Raw genomic sequence first — 21,110 nt, 5'->3', positions numbered from 1 at the left:
TATACTTAAAAAAATGTTAATAATCTTCAAAGAGCATCATCCAGTCCAGTGCTTGCCTTGTAAGTCTGAAAACCTGAGTTAGAATCTGGGAACCCATTGAAAAAAAATATGAGCGTATTGACACACACTTGCAGTCCAGGACTGAGAAGATAGAGATGGGCAGGTGCTTGTAGTCTCCCTGTCTCATGTACTTAGTGAGTTACAGGTCACTGAGAGACAATGCCTTTTTTCAAAAGTGGATTCAGACTGAGGAATGATATTCATGCTTGTTTGACTTACACACACACACACACACACACACACACACACACACACAGATACTGCAAAGTTATTTTAAAAGGGCTAAATAGCAGTGTGACTTTTTTAGCTATAAAATCAGCAAAAATTGTTTTTAACATACATGAACAGAAAATACATGTAAAACGATCAATAATATATAAGACATCTAGGAAAACTTAATTGAACAGTGCATTGCCCTGTGCCTGATGCTCTAGTGTAGAGGTCTGTCTGCAACAACCTCTTATAAACTGCTTCCTGTGGATATAATTTAATTAAAAACACAAATATGAGAGAGGTGGTTGGAAATTATCAAAAAACTGAATTCTTAGTGGTGCTTTTATGAGTTTTGGATTTTATCTTTAATATGTTTATATTAAAGATGTTTATAGCCAATTTGTCCAAGAGCATCAAGTTTTAATGTGTAAAGGCAGGGCTGGGAAAAAGACTGATGCCTCCCTTTAAAAGTCAGTGAGGGAGGTGATAATTTACCCACTTAATGTCTGAAATGTAATCTGTCTCTTAGCTGCAACAAAACACAGTGTATTAATATTTGGAAATCATAATACACAACTCCACATTAATGTTTTCTATATAGACCTTCATGAACATTAGTGACACCAAAATAAATTATATATATAAACACTGATTTAAAGTATGAATACAATTATTGGCTTTTGAATTTTCTATTTATTTACTTAAATTATTAGTTTTACAAATGATAAGAACACAATGAACTTGAAGATTCATGTTTATTTTTAAAGCTATCTCAAATGCTATTTTGGGCATTTAAAAGTTTCTACAGTAATAAATTCATGTGTGTTGATTATAATGGTCTTTTTTTCCTACACAAATGTTCACAAATTAGATTTTAAACATATAATCATTAAGAGCTTCTAATTCTTATTAAGAATAATGTGAGATGAAACACTGAACTAAGATATAATACAATCATCAATATTTCAGAGAATCTCATCTCAAAAGACCAGAGTCCTGTCACCTCTGATCTCTCAAATCTGGACCTATGAATAGCACTAATTCTCTAAATTTCAAATTAGGTGGGAAGGGAATATCCAAATCTTTAAGTGGAAAACCCATTCTTCAGAGTGGAAACAGAAAATAAGATTTAAATCACAAAGTGATATCAAGACTGTAGATGAAAAATGTTCCCCAAGTGAGAAAAAAATGTGAAATTGACTCTGCCTTCCCATTTTGAGGACTTTACAATTAAAAAAATTGCAAGTGATGCATACACGCACAAAGATATTGAGTGCAGTTTATTTGCTTTACTTTGTTTTCCAGGTAAAATTATAGAAGCAATGGATTTCCCATCAGTAGGGGAACTACTAGATAGTTACAGTATAGTCATTTAGTGAATTACTGTCATTCTTTATCACATAAGAGGAAAGGAAATGAGAGTTGTCTTAGTTAGGGTTTCTATTGCTGTGAAGAGACATTATGAACACAGCAATGCTTATAAAGGAAAACATTTAATCAAATAGCATACAAGTCAGAAGTTTGGTTCATTTTCATTTTATTATCAAGGGGGCACATGGCAACATGCTGGGGAGGTTAACTGAGAGTACTTACACTTTAACTCACAGGCAGCAGGAAGTGGTCTGTCTCACTGAGTGTGGCTTGAGCAATCATAAGACTTCAAAGCCCACCCCCACAATAATTTGCTTTCTCCAAGAAGACCACACCTACTCCAACAAGGCCAAGCTTCCTAATAGTGTCATTCCCAATGAGTTCATGGGGACTATTGACATTCTAATTACCACAACAGGCAGCCCTTGCTTACTATTAAAAAGCACAAAGAAGTGAGAAGTGGGGATATTTATTGACTTATTAAAAGATGAAACATACCAACAATAAGTGTTTTTAACAATGGAAAAAAACAGTTTTGGCAGTTCTAGGAATGTGACTTTGTTTTATAATTTGCAATAATAAAAATATAATAAAATATTATTAAAAAAATAAAATCCTACAGAAAACAAACATGCGTTACTGAATAGAGAATGCTAGAAATTGGGGCTTGTGTGAAGTAGAGGCAGTGACACATGAAGATAGATAGATTTGAACAGAAAGAAAGAATATCTTAGATACTGAGCCAGGTAAAGTTGGATGCTTGAACAGGTTGCATATGCAAACTAGTAGAAGAGGACATATTCTCAGCTCTTACAAACCTGGTGACTGAAACAAGACTCATGACTTGAAGCCAGAAACTGCATACTTTTGAAATGAAACCTGGTATTTACATATGTCTGTAGTTTTACACACACACAAGCATGTGCACACACACACTTATTTGTTTACAACTCTTGCTAGTCACAGCTGAGATTAATGATGTAACTAAAGTCAAGAATTTTAAAAAAATGGAAAAAACAAAGTCTTGGAAGTTCAGGAATGTGACTTTGTTTTATAATTTGCAATAATAAAAATATAGCAATGTTTGGGAGATAAAATCCTACAAAAAACAAGTATGCATTACTGAATAGAGAATGCTGGAAATTGGGGCTTGTGTGAAGTAGAGACAGTGACACATGAAGATAGATAGATATGAACACATGGAAAGAAGAACAAGGCTCTCATCTTGAAAAGTCTGCAAACTATGACTGTAAGGTATGAGGAAAGCTCTTATCAATGTAAATGTGTCTATAAATCACACAAAACAGAATATGTTATTAATGAATAAATGAAGCTTATGGAAACTCATGAACTCTCGACGGACAGCTGAGGACCCAGTGTGGGACCAAACTTGGCCCTCTGCTTGTGGGAGACAGTTGTATAGCTTGATCTACCTAGGGTCCCTGGGAGTGGGACCAGGATCTGTCCCTGGTGCATGAACTAGCTTTCTGGAGCCCATTCCCTATGGTGGGATGTCGTGCTCAGCCTGGATACAGTGGAAAGGGGCTTGGTCCTACCTCAGCTTAATGTTTCAGGTTTCTCATGGAAGCCCTTACCCTTGGGAGGAATGAATGGAAGATGGGTGAGGGAGGAGGTAAATGCGACAGCAGGAGTCGTGGGAGAATGTTTCGTGCTACCGTCTCGCCCGCAAGAACGATGCGGGACACTTAGGATCCTTCTGCAGAAAAGCTTTAATGCGTCTTGAGAGAGAGAGCATAAGCTTCCAAAGCGGAGACCCAGAATGTGGGAACCCATCCCTTATATAGGAAACAGTCCTCGCTTCGGATGTGTCACTCTTGGATTTGTCCGCTGCCCATTATCCCAGATGATGCCTCGGGAGTAGGCAGGGACAGCAGTGGGAAGTTACCAAGCACATGTGCATTATCTTGTTCACCTTGCGGTGAAACCGGATGCCAGTGCCATCTTGTAATGGAGAATGTGGTTGCGGTCCTCCACAGGAGAACTGTGGCTGGACTGTAAAATGAAATTTAAACAAAAAGATAGTAATTGAGCTTCAAGCTAAACCTTCAAAAGAAAGAAAGCAAGTGAAAATTTAAAATTAAGTAAAATAAATATATTGGTGTTTTTAAAGTGGAAATAACATTGAAAATAATAGGTCTAAAATGAATAAAAAAGACATGCACACAAACACACAGATACGTGAAAACACACACATCTATATATACACAAATAATCATGCATACTCATATTCATACACACACACATGTTCAGACACATATACACACACCCATGGCAAGCAAAGTGATTACTAAAAGAAATGTGAAAAATGAATATATCTTGATCAATTCAGTATACTATAATTAATTACCAGAAACTGGATAGCATAAACAACATTCATTTAAAGATGATTGGTTCTTTTTTGTGGCCACACTACCAATTCGTAAATAGTGGGCTTCTTGATGTATAGGAAATCCAGCCTCATTATTTTATCACTTCCCCAAAGTTCCATTTCAAAAGGTCATACACTAGACACTAGAATTTCACTATGAATTTTTCAGAAGCAGGAAACATACATTTCATGACACCATTAATAAGAAAAATGAAATGAAAAATTTAATGGGCTGGCATGCAATTTGGCATCATTTAGGTGGCAATTCATATGCCTGATAACGCCACTGCAGGTGTATGTATGTGTGTGTGTTGGGAGTGCACACATGTGGGTGTGAGAATGATTGTTTAAATGTTCTTTTTTAAAAATTCATCCACATTATTATCTCAAATAATTTATTATATAGATAAATATTTATGCATTTGAGGAGTGAAATTATCAAATATATTTTCTTTTTGTAAAAAAGAAAGGAATAATACTTTTGATAGGCTTAAGACATTACATTTACAAAGACCCATATGCCCTTTGACAACCTCATGAAAATAAATTGACCTCATGTTTCAAAAAAATATGAAAATTTCCATAAAGTATTCTTTGGGTGTAATTTTAATTAGACTTTAGCATCAAATAGTCTAAAGAGATTAGTATTGCACATTTCTAGAAAACACACTTTTAGATGTGTGTGTGTGTGTGTGTGTGTGTGTGTGTGTGTGTGTGTGAAATCATTCCCCTAGAAGATCCACTAAGTGCGAAACCGAAGATGACTCAAGCAGAAGGTAAGAGCACCATCCTTAGGCTGGAAAGGGAAAAGGCTGGGTGAGTAAAGAAAAGGCTGGGTGAATAAAGAAGGAGAAAAAAATTATTGGTTAGTGTGGAAACATCCTCATTCTCATTTTCTTGTCCACCTCTGAGAGGAGATGGGTAGTCTCTGCCACAGATCCTAGACTGTGTATTCTTCATCATGGTGCTAAATTCAATGCTGCCACGATGACAGACTGAAACCCCTAAAGACATAAGACAGCATGCATAATTACTCCCTTTAACTTCTACTCACAGGTATTTCAGTCTCAGCCCTGAGAGAAGTAGCTGCTATAATCCATTTTGAAACTCAAATACTTTGAATCTCACAAATCACAGTAGATGTATTTCAAGCTGTATAGTTAGTTAAGTAGGAATGACTACCCTTTAAAACTTCCATAATGAATTTAAAGATAGGTTGTTTTTTTTATAGCCGCAAATTTGGGCAGAATAATGGAGTTCACATATCTTCTCTGTTACCTTCTAGCCAGCTTCGCTCACTATCAATATCTTGGAATGGAACAGTGCATTTATTACAATTAGCGAGTATGCAGCAATGAATCACACAGCACCAAGACCGTGTGTTCCAGCAGCCTTTGCTGTTGGTTTTATTTATTGGTGGGATTAGAAAGTGTGTTATTATATGCTTTCACATTATCATACAGACTCCTCAGTTCCCCACTAGGTTGTCTTTATTGTCCCCTTTGCCCTTGAACCTGCTATTCCTCTTACTGTCTGACCTTTTCCAGAATGTCATGTACCTGTACATATTTGTTTCATTCACTTACAACTGTGACATTACATTTCTTCCATGTCTTTCCATAACTGATTCATTCCTTTCTTTTTGCTCTGGAAAACAATTCACTTTCTGATTATATCAGCATTTGTAACTATTTAAATATGCTCATCTACTGATGATTATCTTAATTTTCCTAAGTTTTCACAACTGCCAATTGAATTGAAACAAACATTTATTAAAAGTTCATGCATGGGCTTTTATGAGGATTTGTAAGAAACTGCCAATTAGAAAATTAAATTACCCTGAGATCAGGGCAGAAGTGCAAACATCGTACATCTTATGAGGTGCAAGTCTTTGCTGTGAGAGATGCATGACTTATCAGTGCCATCTTTGCATCCCCGTGAATACCTGTTGAGAATGGTGAAGGATGTGACAATTGTCATCGCCCTTTTAAGTGAGAAAAAAAATTAAACATTATTTTTATAATTATTTATTTTTTTTATTTTTATCATTTCTTGAAGATTTAAAAAAAACCTGTCACATTTTTGTCTCTCTCTAGAAAGAATGAGGGTTATGGCAAAAGCACAATATAGGTGTCATTTTTTATGGTACCTTTTTTTGATTAACTGCCTTTCCAGCGGTTGTTATAAATGGATGTTAAGTCATACTCTTTCACACTAGATTCCATTAAAATACACAACATATATTTTCCTGTCGGGTCTCAAAGTCAGGTTAAGATTTATGTATAAAGTGATCCTTATGAAATGATGCAACCAAATGTGCTGATGAGCTTGCGGCTCACCTTAGCTGTCATCCAGCTCCGCACTGACCAGGCATGCCCTAACAATCCATTGTAGGTTCCTCTGAATCACAAAGCCTTGTTCTTATCTGTGTCTGAATTGTTTTATTTTCTGTCCTAGTGTTAGATCAGCAAAAAGCAGTATGAAAAGTGAGTTTAACCTGGGGTTTTAGACCTAAAATGATCTTCCTCCTCTATAGTCGTCCAATGGAATCTTTTCTTTTATTTCTCACACAAATAACGTAGGAGTTTTCATTGTCTATGGGTCACAAAACTAATGAAATGCTTTGTCCATTTTCTTTTCATGAGCATTGTGCATGTGTCGTTGTTTCACAGTTTCCACTGTGAAAATTGTAAGTCTTTAGTTGTGTGTTTATTCTGTCTGGGGTTAACCTTGTCCTGCTTGTTTTGTGTGGTTTGTTGTTGTTTTAAGGACAGTTGCAATACAATTCTATGATATAATGTATAAAAGAAATTTTATTATTTTTTTCTTGTTCTTCATTTTCTTCCTTCACACTAATTATCATCCTCTCCTTAAACACATGTTGTCCAACTACCAGAAAAAGCAATCTTTTAACTTCATTCTTGCCTGTCTTCCACATTCTCATGTGTTGCATACCTCAGTGTCTTTATTTCTGTGTATACCTTCATGCCTTGCAATCTACCATTGATGAAAATGTCTCCCTGAGTCACCAGAAATAATCTTGCCATTCGTAGTGATCTCTCTTGAGACCAGCTTTATACTTCAGCAATTGAGTGACTTCAGAAGATTTAGTACACATCTGCTCCAGTCTCCTGACACACAAAATAAAGATGATAAAACTAACAATTTATCAAATGCACAGTGACTGGAATACAACCAGCCCAGAGCTTCTCTGTCTGTCAGTGTTACAGCCTAACTAACCTTTTATTGCCCATCTTGACCACAGGTCAGTCCATTCCGATGTGTTTTTTCTTACTTTGCCCTTTTTTAACACTCAAGGATTTGGACCCCTTGCTAATTATCTCAATTTTTCTTCCTTGTTTTTTTTTCTGTCTATCCTTTAGATATTTTTTTAAAAGAATATCTTTTGAGTACACACAGTGGATTAGGCATTACATATAATTTTGTTGGTACAGGTAATTGGTTTGTAAAGCTGTATCCTGATGTTCAGCCCCAACTTGAAACCCCCATACTCAATACTTTGGTCCAAAGCTCACTTTTATTTGAAGATCTGATTGTCCATTTCTGTTATTAGCATCCTCATCCCTTAGACATTCACATCTAAAGCAGAACACATCTTTTGCACTTGCTTGTAATCATCCCCAACTACTATTATTAGCAATGTCCCTGTGTTGTCTCCATCACCTATTCCTTCCCTCCTAGGATACTATGGGTTATAGTTAAGCTTCCACAATCTATCACTCGGTAATGCTAGGTTGCCTATGGTTGCCCTTCACATATGCTTGCTTCAATGTATTCTATACTCAGAACAGGATTCTTAACAAAACCAAGGAAATAAATGTTAGGGATACATTTTCATTGTCTAAAGTTTAGAAGACATACCTTCAATTGGTAATCAATTGGTAATCAACATTACATGATCTACAAACACATAATGACTCATTCCTACTTTTTGAATAGGTCCTAACTTAATGCATTTAGAAAAGAGTATCCATCCATTGTGTGAGTTATATTAATCAAATATGTCTAAAACTGGATATGTTTGCAGTCATATGTAAAAATTAATCATACAATTCAGTGTACATGGTTCTGTGGCTGCAGTTCATGACTATATTAAGAAAATCATCCCTAAAATAAAATAAAAGCTATGTTCATAAATTATCTTCCCAGCCTTCCAATTTTCTTTAACTTTTTTATTTGAACTTATTTTTTGTCCCTATTAAGTGACATTGAGATAATAAGAACAACAAAATCACAAACCACTATGAAGTCAAATGAATATATAAACAATGATGTAATAACCTTAAAAGTTTGTAATGCTCATGTTCCTAAATACATTGCTACACGTGCAATGCCCAGTAAATATTTTCTAATTCAAAGTGAATCTCAGAACTGTTAGAGCTGAAAAAGTATGGGTTTGAATTCAGGTTCTTCAGGTTTGGCAGCAAGCAGCTTTACACTCTGAACTAGCCAGCCTTCATAGTCTTAATTTAGGCTGTGAGTTGTATTCCAGAAAAAAAAGAAACAGGTTCTTTAATCACATGGATTAACTTTTATTTAGAGTCTAACCATATATAGTGTCATACACCCATTAATTCCAGCAACTGGCAGACAAAGGCAGATGATTTCTGCGAGTTTAAAACTATTATGGCCTACATAATGAGTGTCAGGACAGATAAGATTACAGAACAGTACAAAATGAACAAAATTACAACAAAAAGGAAAAAGATACACATCAGGTCACAAAAAGTCATTTTTTTCTCATACTCTGCATTTTGCTGATTTTTCCTTTTAATGTAAATATTTTTTATACTACATGTCCTGATTACAATTTCCCCTCTCCCTGTTCCTCCCAGTTCCTCCCCACCTCCCTTAAAGCCTATCTTCATGACCTTTCAGTCTTTCCTTTTCAAACAACAAGCATCTTATAATAATAATTACAATCAAATAAAAAGATATATGATATGTAATGTCATATATAATTTAATAATAAAAGTAAATTAAAGAAATAAGAGAAACAAACAAATTGGAATATGACAAAACAACCATTCAAGAAAAAGAGCCAAGGAATGCACTTAGGCACAGAGTCACACAATTTCATACACCCAGATATCTCATAAAAACCCCAAACAAAAACTCCTCAATTAACAAAGCATGATCAAGAAAGTTTAAGGGAGAGGAAAAACTCAAGAAGAGATATGAGTTCATTGCAAAATAGTAACTTATTTTGTATAGTCAGAAAAATATGTAGCCACTTTTTGAGCTATTGATTTTATAATGGTGTTTAGTGGGGATTGTATATTATACAAGAACACAACTCAAAACAGTCCTCCTGATGCTTGCTCATGTGTATGACGGTGTGTAATTGTAATATTGTAATAGATGCTCATGTTCCACCACACTGGACTGTTGTTTTTCAGGGTTTTGTTGTTGTTGTTTGGTTGTCTTAATTTTCTTAACTTAAGCACAAATACACATTTACCATAATAAAGTCTTACTTATACATTTATGCAGCAAAAAACCCAATACAAATAAAGAGACAGCGCTTTACTTATTAACTGTCATTCACTACTATTTCCCACCCACTCTAAGAAAGAATTAGTAAACAGCAAGGTTTTGTTTGTTTGGGTGTTGCTTCAACATATTTTCAAGCCTCTGTTTTAAAAATAAGGGGAGAATTTAAAAATATTTGAGGATGTTTAATTTTTATTAAATATTGGATTTTTTTTGTTTTTTTGATACAGGGTTTCTCTGTGTAACAGTCCTAAGTCTCCTGGAACTAGCTCTTGTAGACCAGGCTGGCCTCTGCCTCAAAGTGCTGGGATTAAAGGCATGCACCACCATCACCTTTTTAAGCATTACAAAGCTATTAATAACTTCTCTAACACATCTGACCAAAATGAATTTGTGTTTATTGATAATACCAAAATGGTGTATGGCTTACTGTCTTCTATGTGAAAGTGGCAACAGAGTCTTGGAATCCCACAGTATCTGGTTCCCCAAGACTTCGTGTCCAATGACTTTACTAGATGATGATTCATTTTCATCCAATTAAATAAAAAGCGGCATTCTTTGAGTGCACTTACTGAGGTCATTTATTTTGGAGTTTATTTAATTAATGATTGAAAACTCAAAATTTCCTGAAACTTACAACTTCACCTATATTTTAGTTGGGATTAAAAACAAACTTGTAAGATATGAAGAAGCAATTCAGTTTCAAACCTCCCCTAAAGTCTGAGAGGAAGCAATTTTATTTTTAAACTTGGAAGTTTGATCTAGGCTACATCTTGACATTAATTCATGTACATTATAACTTTAGAGACAATTGCGTGAATATGATTTATTTTCCTTCCCAGGTAAAGCTCCTATTAGTGATAGCACGTGAATTCACTGTTATTTTGACTGTAAAAGATCAATAGTGATTTGCAGATGTGGTTCTTCTGCTGAACTGGAGCTCATCGTGAGAATGTCAGGATGCATGGGTGTTGCCTGATGAGAGGGTAGTGTTATCTTGATTGACCACCTCAAAGAAGGAAACTATCCCATTCCCAGACTCCCCTGTTATGGTGTTAAACTTACAGATGACTCCACACAATTTATTTATTAAGTAGAAGTTTCCATATTTCAGAGAACAATTGTGTGGTTGTGAATCTTTCTTGTCTTCTGACTTGGATCATGAATTCCTCATTGAAGGTGACATAGCCTATGTCTTTTGTTTTGTTTTGTTTTGTTTGCTATGGCCACTGTAAAAGAGCAACTCACAGAATATCTGAATGTGCAGGTTCTATAAGCCTTTGCTCATCTTGCTGGACTTTGTGGGAGCTGTATAAGCATCTCATGTTCATCATTTTTGAAGTCAACCCTCAATGTATGAAAATGTTATATAAATGTATGCCAGAGAAAGATAATACAACACAGAAGTAATTTTCAAAGTACAAACTTCCTCTTACCTCTGTTGTCAATGCCTAATTCTAACATGGCAGGGCAATCACCTTTACTACGTTCTGAGCAGTCATCTAGAAAGATTTTTCTCTGTAGTTGTAGGTCCTAAGATCCATGGAATACACTGACTACTACTAAAAATATTTGAAAAAATATTTCTGTTCTGAATATATATTTAATATACATTCTTGTCATTATTCTCTAAGTAATATTTACAAATATTGATTTAAATTTACACTGTATTAAATTTGGGTTTCATAAATTATCCAGTTAATGGGCATATTGTAGGCAAAGGCTACAGCATTTAATATAAAGAACTTGAATATTGTCAACTTTGGATCTGTAGGAGTTTCCAAAACTAGTCTCTTGAGGACACAAGCATATATATACATGCATTCATACATTTATCGAAACAAAATAATACATAGTCATACATACACAAATCCTTTGAATGTGTAAGGAAGCCCAGACCTATAGTTTAACACCTTCTTAAATTGTTGTCTTATAAGATTGTTTCTTAGTATCTTGTGATTATTTTTCTTTCATGAAAATCACCATTACTGTATATTGCACCGCAATCCTGGCTACTTTTTAAGAATGGGAATTTTAATTTACAACAGTCTTTCCATAACATGAAAAATACCAATATACACCACTGCATGCAATTTCTAAATTTTATTGCTTGTTTTAAAGATTTGGTGTACTTTGTATTTGCTAACATTTTAAAAAATTATGCACAGTCCTTCAACATTTGATACATTTCTTTCACACTTGTAACATCTTTCTTGATTATTCAACACTTTGATCTTGACTTATCTAATAGAAAAAATGGCATCACATTAATGTTTTAAATTGCAAAAGCATTTAAAAGCCTATGTTCATGAATGTTATTTCATTAAAAATGTTGCACATGTTGGATTATTGATTTTATAAGGTCAATTTGGCAAAACCCTCCATATTTTAGATAAATGTGTCCAGCACTATCTTATAGTTTTAATGAGATTTATCATCTGTACATATTAATGGGACTCTGTATGCTGTTTCAATGCATGCGTCAGATGTGCATTGAACAGTTTACTCCTGATTCTACTTTCACAACATTTAGTAATGACTATTCTACATCCCGTTAAATTTTTTGTTTCTATTTAACAGTCACATATGAGAAAGAACATGTAGTATTATATTATGTATATGATTCATTTCTCTTAACATAAGGCCCTCTAGTTCCACCCACATTGCTAGAAATGGAAAAAAAACCTTTTTTTATTAATCCTAGCATTCAGGTGTATGTGTGTGTGTGTGTGTGTGTGTGTGTGTGTGTGTGTGTGTATGTGTATGTATGTGTGTATGTGTGTGTGTATAAGTCCACACAGTAAGTATAATTTATTCATTCACTAATGGGCACATGGTTTATTTCGCTTTTTAGCTCTTCAAAAAGTATCACAATGAACATGGAAAGTAGGTATCTGTACAGTAAGTTGATTTTTTTCCCCTTTGGATCTATAGCTGTAGGTGAAGCATGACACATTGACTTTGAGTTGTTTTTTAAAAAAACTTTATATTGTTTCTCATAAAATTTACATTTGCAACATCAGTGCCTGTGAGCTCCCTTTTTGCCACATTCTGGTCAACATTTTTCTTTCAATTTTTCCCACCCAACAATTATTTTTTAAATTAAAAAAAGTTTATTTGTTTTTATGTATTCCTTGTGGGTGTGTGCATGTGTGGTGTATACATACCACAGTGCATGTTTGAAGGTCAGAGGACACATTGTAGGTTTTGGTTCTTTCCTAGCACGTTCCCTGGCATTGAAATCACATCTCACCTGGATGAATCTGATATTTTGATGTTATTTTTATATCTATTTGATTAAAATGAGATGGTGACTCCTGGCTTTAATTTGCATTTTTCTAGTGGCTAATAATATTTAACAACCTGGAATTTATTTTTTAATCATTTGTAATTTTTCTTGAAAAGTTATACATTCACCTCATTTACTTTCATTATTATAAAACAGCATTATATATTTTTGTCTTTGCTAAGTTTGGGAGTTTCCTTTTTCATCATGGGTATTAATCTTTTGTCCTTTTGTCGGGTGGCAACAGTTGTCTTTAGTTTACCCTACACTTGGGGTGTGTGTGTGTGTGTGTGTGTGTGTGTGTGTAGAATCTTTCTCACTTGGTGTAATTTTATCTATTTGTGCCTTCAACTGTCTGTATTGTATGATGTGCCACATTTCACGGCCTATGTCAGCGTCAATTATCATCCTTTCCATGTCCTTTTATAATTTTAGTAACCTTTAAACAAATGCCATAAAATTTTATTCAGTTTAACCCAAATATTTCTTTTTCTGGAAGAAATTTAATTGATTTTCAATCTATTATTTGTACTTCTGATTTTTGTACATTTTAATGATCTAGCTTATTTTTGATTCTTAATTTTGCATACTTTTTTAGCTTTGATTAATTTAAATCCCACTTTCCCAGTCACTGTATTTGATAGTGTACTTTCCTATTCTTAGGTCTCACTTTTATGGCTCATTCATTCTACTCTCTGTACACCTTACCTGGATTTTACAGAACTCATTTTTATTATTAACATTAAGTATACAATGTGTCCTGATTTAAATCAAATCTATAGTGACGCATCAGTCAGTACTTACTTTCAGTATTTTCAGTAATTATTGTTAAAAAATCATATTGAATATTTTAACAAACTTCAGTACTGATCATATGGTTTTCATTTGACTGTATTTACCATAGTGCAAGCTATTATTATTAAAGTTTCACAAATGAATTTTAACATATCTAAATATCATGTGTTTTCTAAATAGGTGACCTAGTATTTTTATTTTAACACTTATTTAGACACCTATTGTATGAGATGATGCTATTTTTGTAAAATTATTATTGATCCCTGGGTACACATTAAAATTCATAGGACTCATTAACAACATACAATCCAGAAATTATAATTAACTAGAAAACATAAAAATAATGGGTAAAAAAAAATAATTTGCAGTGAAAAATACCACCGCAAAAACTACATCAAAACAATTACACAGGAAAACATATGTCCAGTGTGTGTTCTACATGCTGACTTTGAAAGCATGGGGGTAAACAATCACTTTTTTCTTAAATCAGGAAAAAGAAAACATTTATACATGTTCTATTGTTGTTTATCTAAGTTACCAGAACATTTAAGGATGCTTGCTATTGTTCTTTAATATGATTTTTGTATTAATTCTTTGAGATTTTCTTGCAAATATATTTTTGTCATATTCACCCTTTTTCTGCAGCTGCTACCAGAGCTCCACAACCCACCCCTTCTTCTTGTACTCTATTTTTGTTAATGACCTAATAAATTCAGTTCGTGGTGCCCATAAGCTCCTGAGTGAGGGAAGGGGTTCTTCCTTTAGATGATGCTCAACCTTAAAGAGGTCATTCTTTTAAAAGAAATGGATTCTCTCTCCCCTCTAAAGCAGCAACTGTCCAGAGCTCTTCGGTGGGAGAGTTATTGAGACCTTCTTGATTCATTGCTAAAACATTGTCTGGCTTGATCTTGTTCAAGCCTTTCCTAAGCAACAATAGCTACTGTGAGTTCCTAAGTTCAGTGGTCCTGTTATATCTAGAAGACCTCGCTCTGCCGTGACCTCATTCCCTTATAATCTTTGTTCCCATTCTCCCTGCATAGTCCCTAAGCCTTTTAATGGGGTGATAGAGCTGTCCCATTTTTGGCAGAGCACTTCCTAATCACTTGTTCTCTGCCCATTGACCAGTTGTGAGTTTCTGCATTACCACCATCTATTACACACAAAGAAGATTGCTAATTAGGTCTGGGATCTTAACTATAGGTGTAGAGCTATGACTTTACAGGCTACGTTGGTGTTATTTCCAATTAGAAACCATGAGTTTTTGTTAAGATGTACAGTATGGAAAATATGTTTTCTCCTATGCAGTGAATCTTAAATTTAATCACAAAGCAATTAGCTATATTAATGACATTCATGCCACTGTTGCTCACATAGACAATGTTCTTCCCACACTAATCATTGCTATAGTTCATAGGGTTCATAGGTGAATAAACTCTTGATACTTTTCCTACTAGACCACATAGCACCTCTAGTACCATACAGATTATTTAACAAGAAGGATGCTTTGTAATCAGCACCAACCACCAACTTGATTTATTCATGTTTTGCGACAAGTGTGTGGTGTCAGATGTGGGAGTTCTTTCTACCTATGTGTTGCTATTATTGGTTAATGAATAAAGTACTGGCTTAGCCTGTAAGATGGGAGGATGAAGGCAGAGTTGGAGAGACACCATGGAGTTTCAAGATTCAGACATGCTGAAACTTTTTTGGTAAGCCACTGCCACATGGAGATATACAGATTATTAGAAAGGGGTTAAATTAATATAAGAGTTAGTCAATAAAAAGCTAGAGCTAATGGGCCAAACAGTGATTTAATTAATACAGTTTCTGTGTGATTATTTTGGGTGTAAACTAGCTGGGCTGCCAGGACAAACAAGCGACTACTCCCCCAAAAGGTATCTTTAGCAATAATTTTTTTTATCAAGTTCTTGTGATGTGGGCAATCAAGGACAATATCAATAATTTATATTACTTTAGAGATCTTTGGGACACATCTACTAACATGATGAGAGGCATCCCATACCGGATATCCTATGGTATCTAAGAAGAGCATTATGTCCAGTTAATCCCATATCTAAAGATCCACCTGTGAGTAAGAATATGTAGCATTTATATTTTTCAGCCTGGGATACCTCAGTCAATTAGTTTTCAGGTCTGATTATTTTCCATCTTATTTCATAATTTCTTTAGAGTTGAATAAAATTCCATTGACTATGGATGCCACATTTTCATTAGGTATTTATTGCCTGGTTGGATCTAACACTTAGCTACTGTGAATAGAGAAGCTATGGATACTGGTTAGCAGGTGCCTTTGTAATGGGAAATAGTCTTTTGGTTTTATGCCCAGATATGGTATAGTGGGGTCATACGGCTTATCTATTTCTGGTTTTTTGAGGAGCTCCCACACTGGTTTCTAAGCGTTTGGCAGTTTACGCTCCCTCCAGCAGTTCATGAGGTTCCCGTATTCCCAACCTCCCACGCAGCATTTGTCACAAGTCATTTTCCTAATCTTCACCATTCTGACTGGAATATGGTGAACACCACTTTAGATGTTTAGCCACTGTATTTTGTCTCGTGAGAACCTTCCCCTCACTCCTATGACCCACTTTTTAATATTGTTGTTTTCTTTTTGCTTAATTTTTAAACTTATTTGTATATTCTATACACTAATCCACTGCTAGATATACAGTACATGTTTTTTGGTTTTGTTTTTTCTATTCTGTAGGCCACGTCTTCAACTAATTAGCAGTTTCCTTGGGAATACAGAAGTATTTCAGTTTCATCAGGTGCCACTGGTCAATTGTTGGTTCTGTTTTCTGGGTGACCAAAATTCTATATAAAATTCCTATAGACTTAAATGTATTTTCTATTTTTTTTCACTAAGTGTCAGTTTCAGGTCTAAAACTGAGTGTTATTTTGATTTTTTTTGTTTGGTTTTTTTTTTTGTTTGTTTGTTTTTATTGGCTTTTTGAGACAGGATTTCTCTGTATAACAGCCCTAGTCCTGGAACTCTCTTTGCAGACCAGGTTTGTCTTTAATTCAAAGAGGCCAGCCTCTGCCTCCCTAGTGTTGGGAATAAAAGGCATGTGCTACAACACCCAGCTCTTAATACTGAGATTTTTGTATGTTCTAAATTGATTTTTGTGCAAGGTGAGAACAAATGATCAAGTTTCTTCACACTATGATGCCAAATTTTCTTAGTGACACTTGTTCTTGCTTTTTTCCTGTGTGTTTTTTGATTTTGCATCTTTGTTAAAATTCAGATGTCTATAAGTGCATGGACTAATATCTGAGCCGTCAAACCTCCTGCATCAATCAATGTATCTGTGTTTGTGCTGAAACCATGCTGCTTTGGCTACTTTGGTTCTATAGAAACCTGAAATCAGGACTGGCATTTTCGAGGAGTGTTTTTTAGTGCTTAGAATTTTGATGGCTATTCATGACTGAGACTCTCTTATGAAGCAGCTTTCATAATCTTTTCCACATAAAAAGATTTTAAAAAGTGTTGAGGTGCTAAGGTTACATATGTAAGTGAAATGTCACTTTCCCGAAAATAAAGCATCAACCTAAATTTCAGCTTGGGTCAAAACTAATGGTGTTTGCCTAAATTTAGGACTGTGAAAGTAACCAGCACAAACAAAATATGTACCCTTAAAGTCTTTTTCTGAAGTTATTATACACTTTGAACTATTCACAGAATCCTTTTTATTTGATAAAACAGGAGATAGTTTGAAACTAAAGAAAACATTAATGCTCAGACTCTAAGAGCAGTTTTAAGCTGGACAAGAATATTCTGATGCTGTCACAACAACCAGCTGCCAAATTATCAGCAAATAGATTTCTTGCTAGTAGCAAGTAACGCTTTCTCTGACAGAAATGATACTGGCCATTCATTACTGTGATCTAATTACAAAATTCAGATACATTTTCTTTTCATTCCCTTAAGGGAGATGCATCAACAATGCCTGGGTATGCGATGGAGATGTTGACTGTGAGGATCAGTCCGATGAAGAAGACTGTGACAGTTTCTTGTGTGGACCACCCAAGTACCCTTGTGCTAATGACACCTCCGTGTGCCTGCAGCCAGAGAAACTCTGCAACGGGAGAAGGGACTGTCCAGATGGGTCAGATGAAGGCGATCTTTGCGGTATTGCTTGTTCTGTCCCATTTTCTTCTCTCCAGACATATTAGGCCATTTTAATTTCCTCACATCTACTTATTATCATCGCACCCATTTATATCTTTTATTCCTTTCAAAAGAGACCATTTGCACTGAAGCTGACATAAAATTTTGATGCAATTAATGGACTTATAAAATATAACTAATATGATCCAGAATTTCTGAAAACAACAGCAAAAAGGAAAGAAAAAACTAGACGATGCATTACCAGCTGCAGAGTTCTGCGAGTGTCACATCTCTAGCTTATGACTACAGTTTCTTTTTTTTTATTATGAGATTAAAAAAATAAAATCAAAATTCCCACTCCCTCCCTCATCTCTGAACTTATTACTGTCAGGAGCCATTAAGAACAGGAATTCTTCTCACTGGTGATCTGTGGGGTACAGTTTCCCACTACTGTGCGAATGTGAGTCTTCAAACCCTACAGGAGAAACTGTGTTTTTGTTTGTTACAGCAAATGGGGAGAAGCTGGATAATGAGGCAGACTGAGTATTGCCTGAGTTGCTATGCTACTGTCTCTGTTTGGAAGTCTTTGAGGAATTGTTTCCCTGAGTATGCATATCTAGTTAAAACAATCAATGCAGCAGACGTTAAAAGAATTTGGAATAGTCAAACAATGCATATGAAGGAAAATATGTTTTTCACGCTGCAGAGATCAGAGATTTATATTGTAGAGGATTTAGGGATTTAGATATGTTTGCTAAACCAGGCTGAAGGAGGCATCTGTTAAAAAGTCTGAAGAATGATAAGAACAAGCAGTCCCTGGAGCTATGTACAATAATGACTAGGAAAGGAAGACTAAATTGACTGCTCCAAAGAGTGAAAGGTTACCCCTGCCCTGGAGTTGTGTTTGTACACACTGAGCATCCTAGTGAGTTGCATTATGTGAAAATGATAGTCTCTGCATGTTAAAGTGTACGTAATAAAACAACCATTTCTTCAAAGAGTCTATAATTCTATAAGATTATCTTGAAACAGTAAAACTACTATATAAGCAAAATAGATAAAATAAATCCAAATACCAAATTCATTAGAACACTGCAAAAAAGTCTTCATGGAATAGACGATACATTTTTCTTTTCCAAATTCACTTCCTTCTCTTAATGTCTCATTATGCCAACTAAGAGACAAGTGAAGGTGAAAAGTAGAAAGATGTATCTAAGGCATCCACAGTAGGTAGAGAAACAAAAGGGGCATCTGTAACAAGAGTACCATAAGGATGTTAGGTTTAAATAGAAGATGCTGTGTAAAACCTGAGATAGATGAAGTCCACCAGTCACTGGTTCAGCTCAAGTCTGCAAAGTAATAGTAGTAAGTCCACAATTCTTAAAGGGATAATGAGATGGTCACTTATATTCCAGTAGGCAGCATCTCCCTCACGAAAATTGCATTTTTCTGGCTTTTCCAAAGGGTGTTTCTCCTTTTAACTTTGAGTCCAAATTGACTACAACTTTAAAACAATGACTTAACGTCTGTTCTTGTAACCTGAAAAGGAATCAAAATTGGCATTTCTTTCTTTTGTATTACTTCTGGAATAGTTTACATGCAGGTAACCCAAAATACAGGAGACAAAGTTCTGTCCCGAGGCAGCGGTATTTCATATAGAACTGCATATGGCATCATCTGTTCTCTCAGAAACATGGTCAGGATGGATGTAAAGAATGAGAACTAAGAGTACAAATAAGAACTAGTGTGGCTTCCTATCCTTACTATAACATGAGTGGGCCTGCTTGTTGGGGTTTCTGTCCTGCCCAGTACCCCACGGCCAACAAGCCCCAAAGAAAATCACACAGAGATCTCTATAAGTTATAAAGCTGATTGGCCCATTTGCTCAGGCTTCTTGTTAACTTTTGTAGCTTATACTAACCCATTATTCTTATCTATGTTAGCCACATGGCCCGATACCTTTTACAGCTGGGCAGGTTACATCTTGCCTATTTGGTGATCTAGGCAGGACTGTGGAGGGAGCTTCCTGCTTCCCAGAATACCCCTATTCTCCTTGCTCCACCTCTACTTCCTGTCTGGTTTTCCCACCTATACTTCCTGCCTGAACAATTAGCATTTATTTAAAATATGATTGACAGAATACAGACAATTGTCCTGGACTACCTTTTTTATACTGAAGATGAAGAGCCCAAGACTGTGATCTCCTAGCCTTGTGGAGAGATTATTTTCCTACCAGGTCCTGTGAATTCCATAAAATGATTTCCAGTGAAAACAACCTCTCTGTCTCCTGTCAGAAGCCGTCTTTCACAGAAAGTCATGGGAGCACAAAGGGCAGGGGGTGCCTAGAGCTGGTAGGTACAATCGGAGTTGTCCCTTTGGATAGGTGCAATTCCAAGAGAAAGCTTCAGGTCCACCAGAAGAAAGGAAGAAGGTTGTTCTTGGTGGCAGAAGATTCTCAGAGGGGCAAGGAGTGATGGCTGTGGGGGGTCAACTCTTTTACTTCTTATAACCATATGTGGGTTCAGACATCCAACGAACTCTTTGCACACTGAGCTCTTTCCAGCCAGGGTCTGTAATCACTTGATGGAGATTCACTAGAACTACAGGGCAGTGTTCTTTTGCTGGCCATAGAGGAAGGAAGTTGAGTATTCCAGAGGGGTGGGGTATAAATTGATTTCTTCTGAATGTGTTCAAGTCTAGCTGGCATTCCGGAAAGCCCAAAGAATCTGACCAGACTTTGCTTTGGGAGACAGTATTGGTACAGTAATAAAAGATTTTAAATGTAGTTTCAAACTTAATAACAAAGTTAAAGAACTGATAATGCATTGACTGTGAGAATACAGATATTTAGCTTGTACACTCAGTTTTAAATTTCAGTGTGAGTTTTGTTTTTCCTAAACTATGATGCTTAAATCCACAGGTAGCATCAGACATTCTTAGTGCTAAGATAAAAGTGATATTTGAAATAAACTAAGACTATTGTGAAGACTTTCTTCTTTTTATTTTATTCTTTTACCTGCTGAGCACAGTAGCATTCCTTTACAGTAATTCTCTTTAAAGAGAGTGTCAATTGATTCAAAATAGGGCAAATACTTCAAAATGGCTACAGTTACCAAATGGTTATGATTACTGAACAATAAGCATATTTAGAAATGAATCTATTTTTCCTTTTGAAATAATACCTAACATGAAGTGAATTCTTAAAGAAAAATGATTAATGTAATTATATTCCTTTTCTTATGACTGCAACTGTTTTGACGATGATGATAGTATGAAAAAGAAGTAAACCATATAGAAAACTTGAAAATGTAGAAATCTTTTATGAACACCTAGCATTTCAACTCGTTTTTACAATA

At 35.2% G+C, this 21,110-nt stretch overlaps 1 protein-coding gene across 2 annotated transcripts in view; it reads left to right on the top strand.

Moving 5' to 3' along the window:
- Positions 1 to 21,110, top strand: part of Lrp1b (LDL receptor related protein 1B) — a 1,858,137-nt gene that overhangs the window by 1,161,860 nt on the left and 675,167 nt on the right. For both annotated transcript variants that reach the window (XM_087899923.1, XM_087899922.1), the window contains exon 22: positions 17,575 to 17,775. In XM_087899923.1, coding sequence (XP_087756049.1) covers positions 17,575 to 17,775 — 201 coding nt within the window. The remainder of the gene's footprint in view (positions 1 to 17,574; positions 17,776 to 21,110) is intronic.

The sequence above is a fragment of the Myodes glareolus genome, chromosome 21 (genome assembly GCF_982192425.1).
Source record: "Myodes glareolus chromosome 21, mMyoGla1.1, whole genome shotgun sequence".
NCBI lineage: Eukaryota > Metazoa > Chordata > Mammalia > Rodentia > Cricetidae > Myodes > Myodes glareolus.
This window is presented reverse-complemented; position numbering and strand designations above follow the sequence as displayed.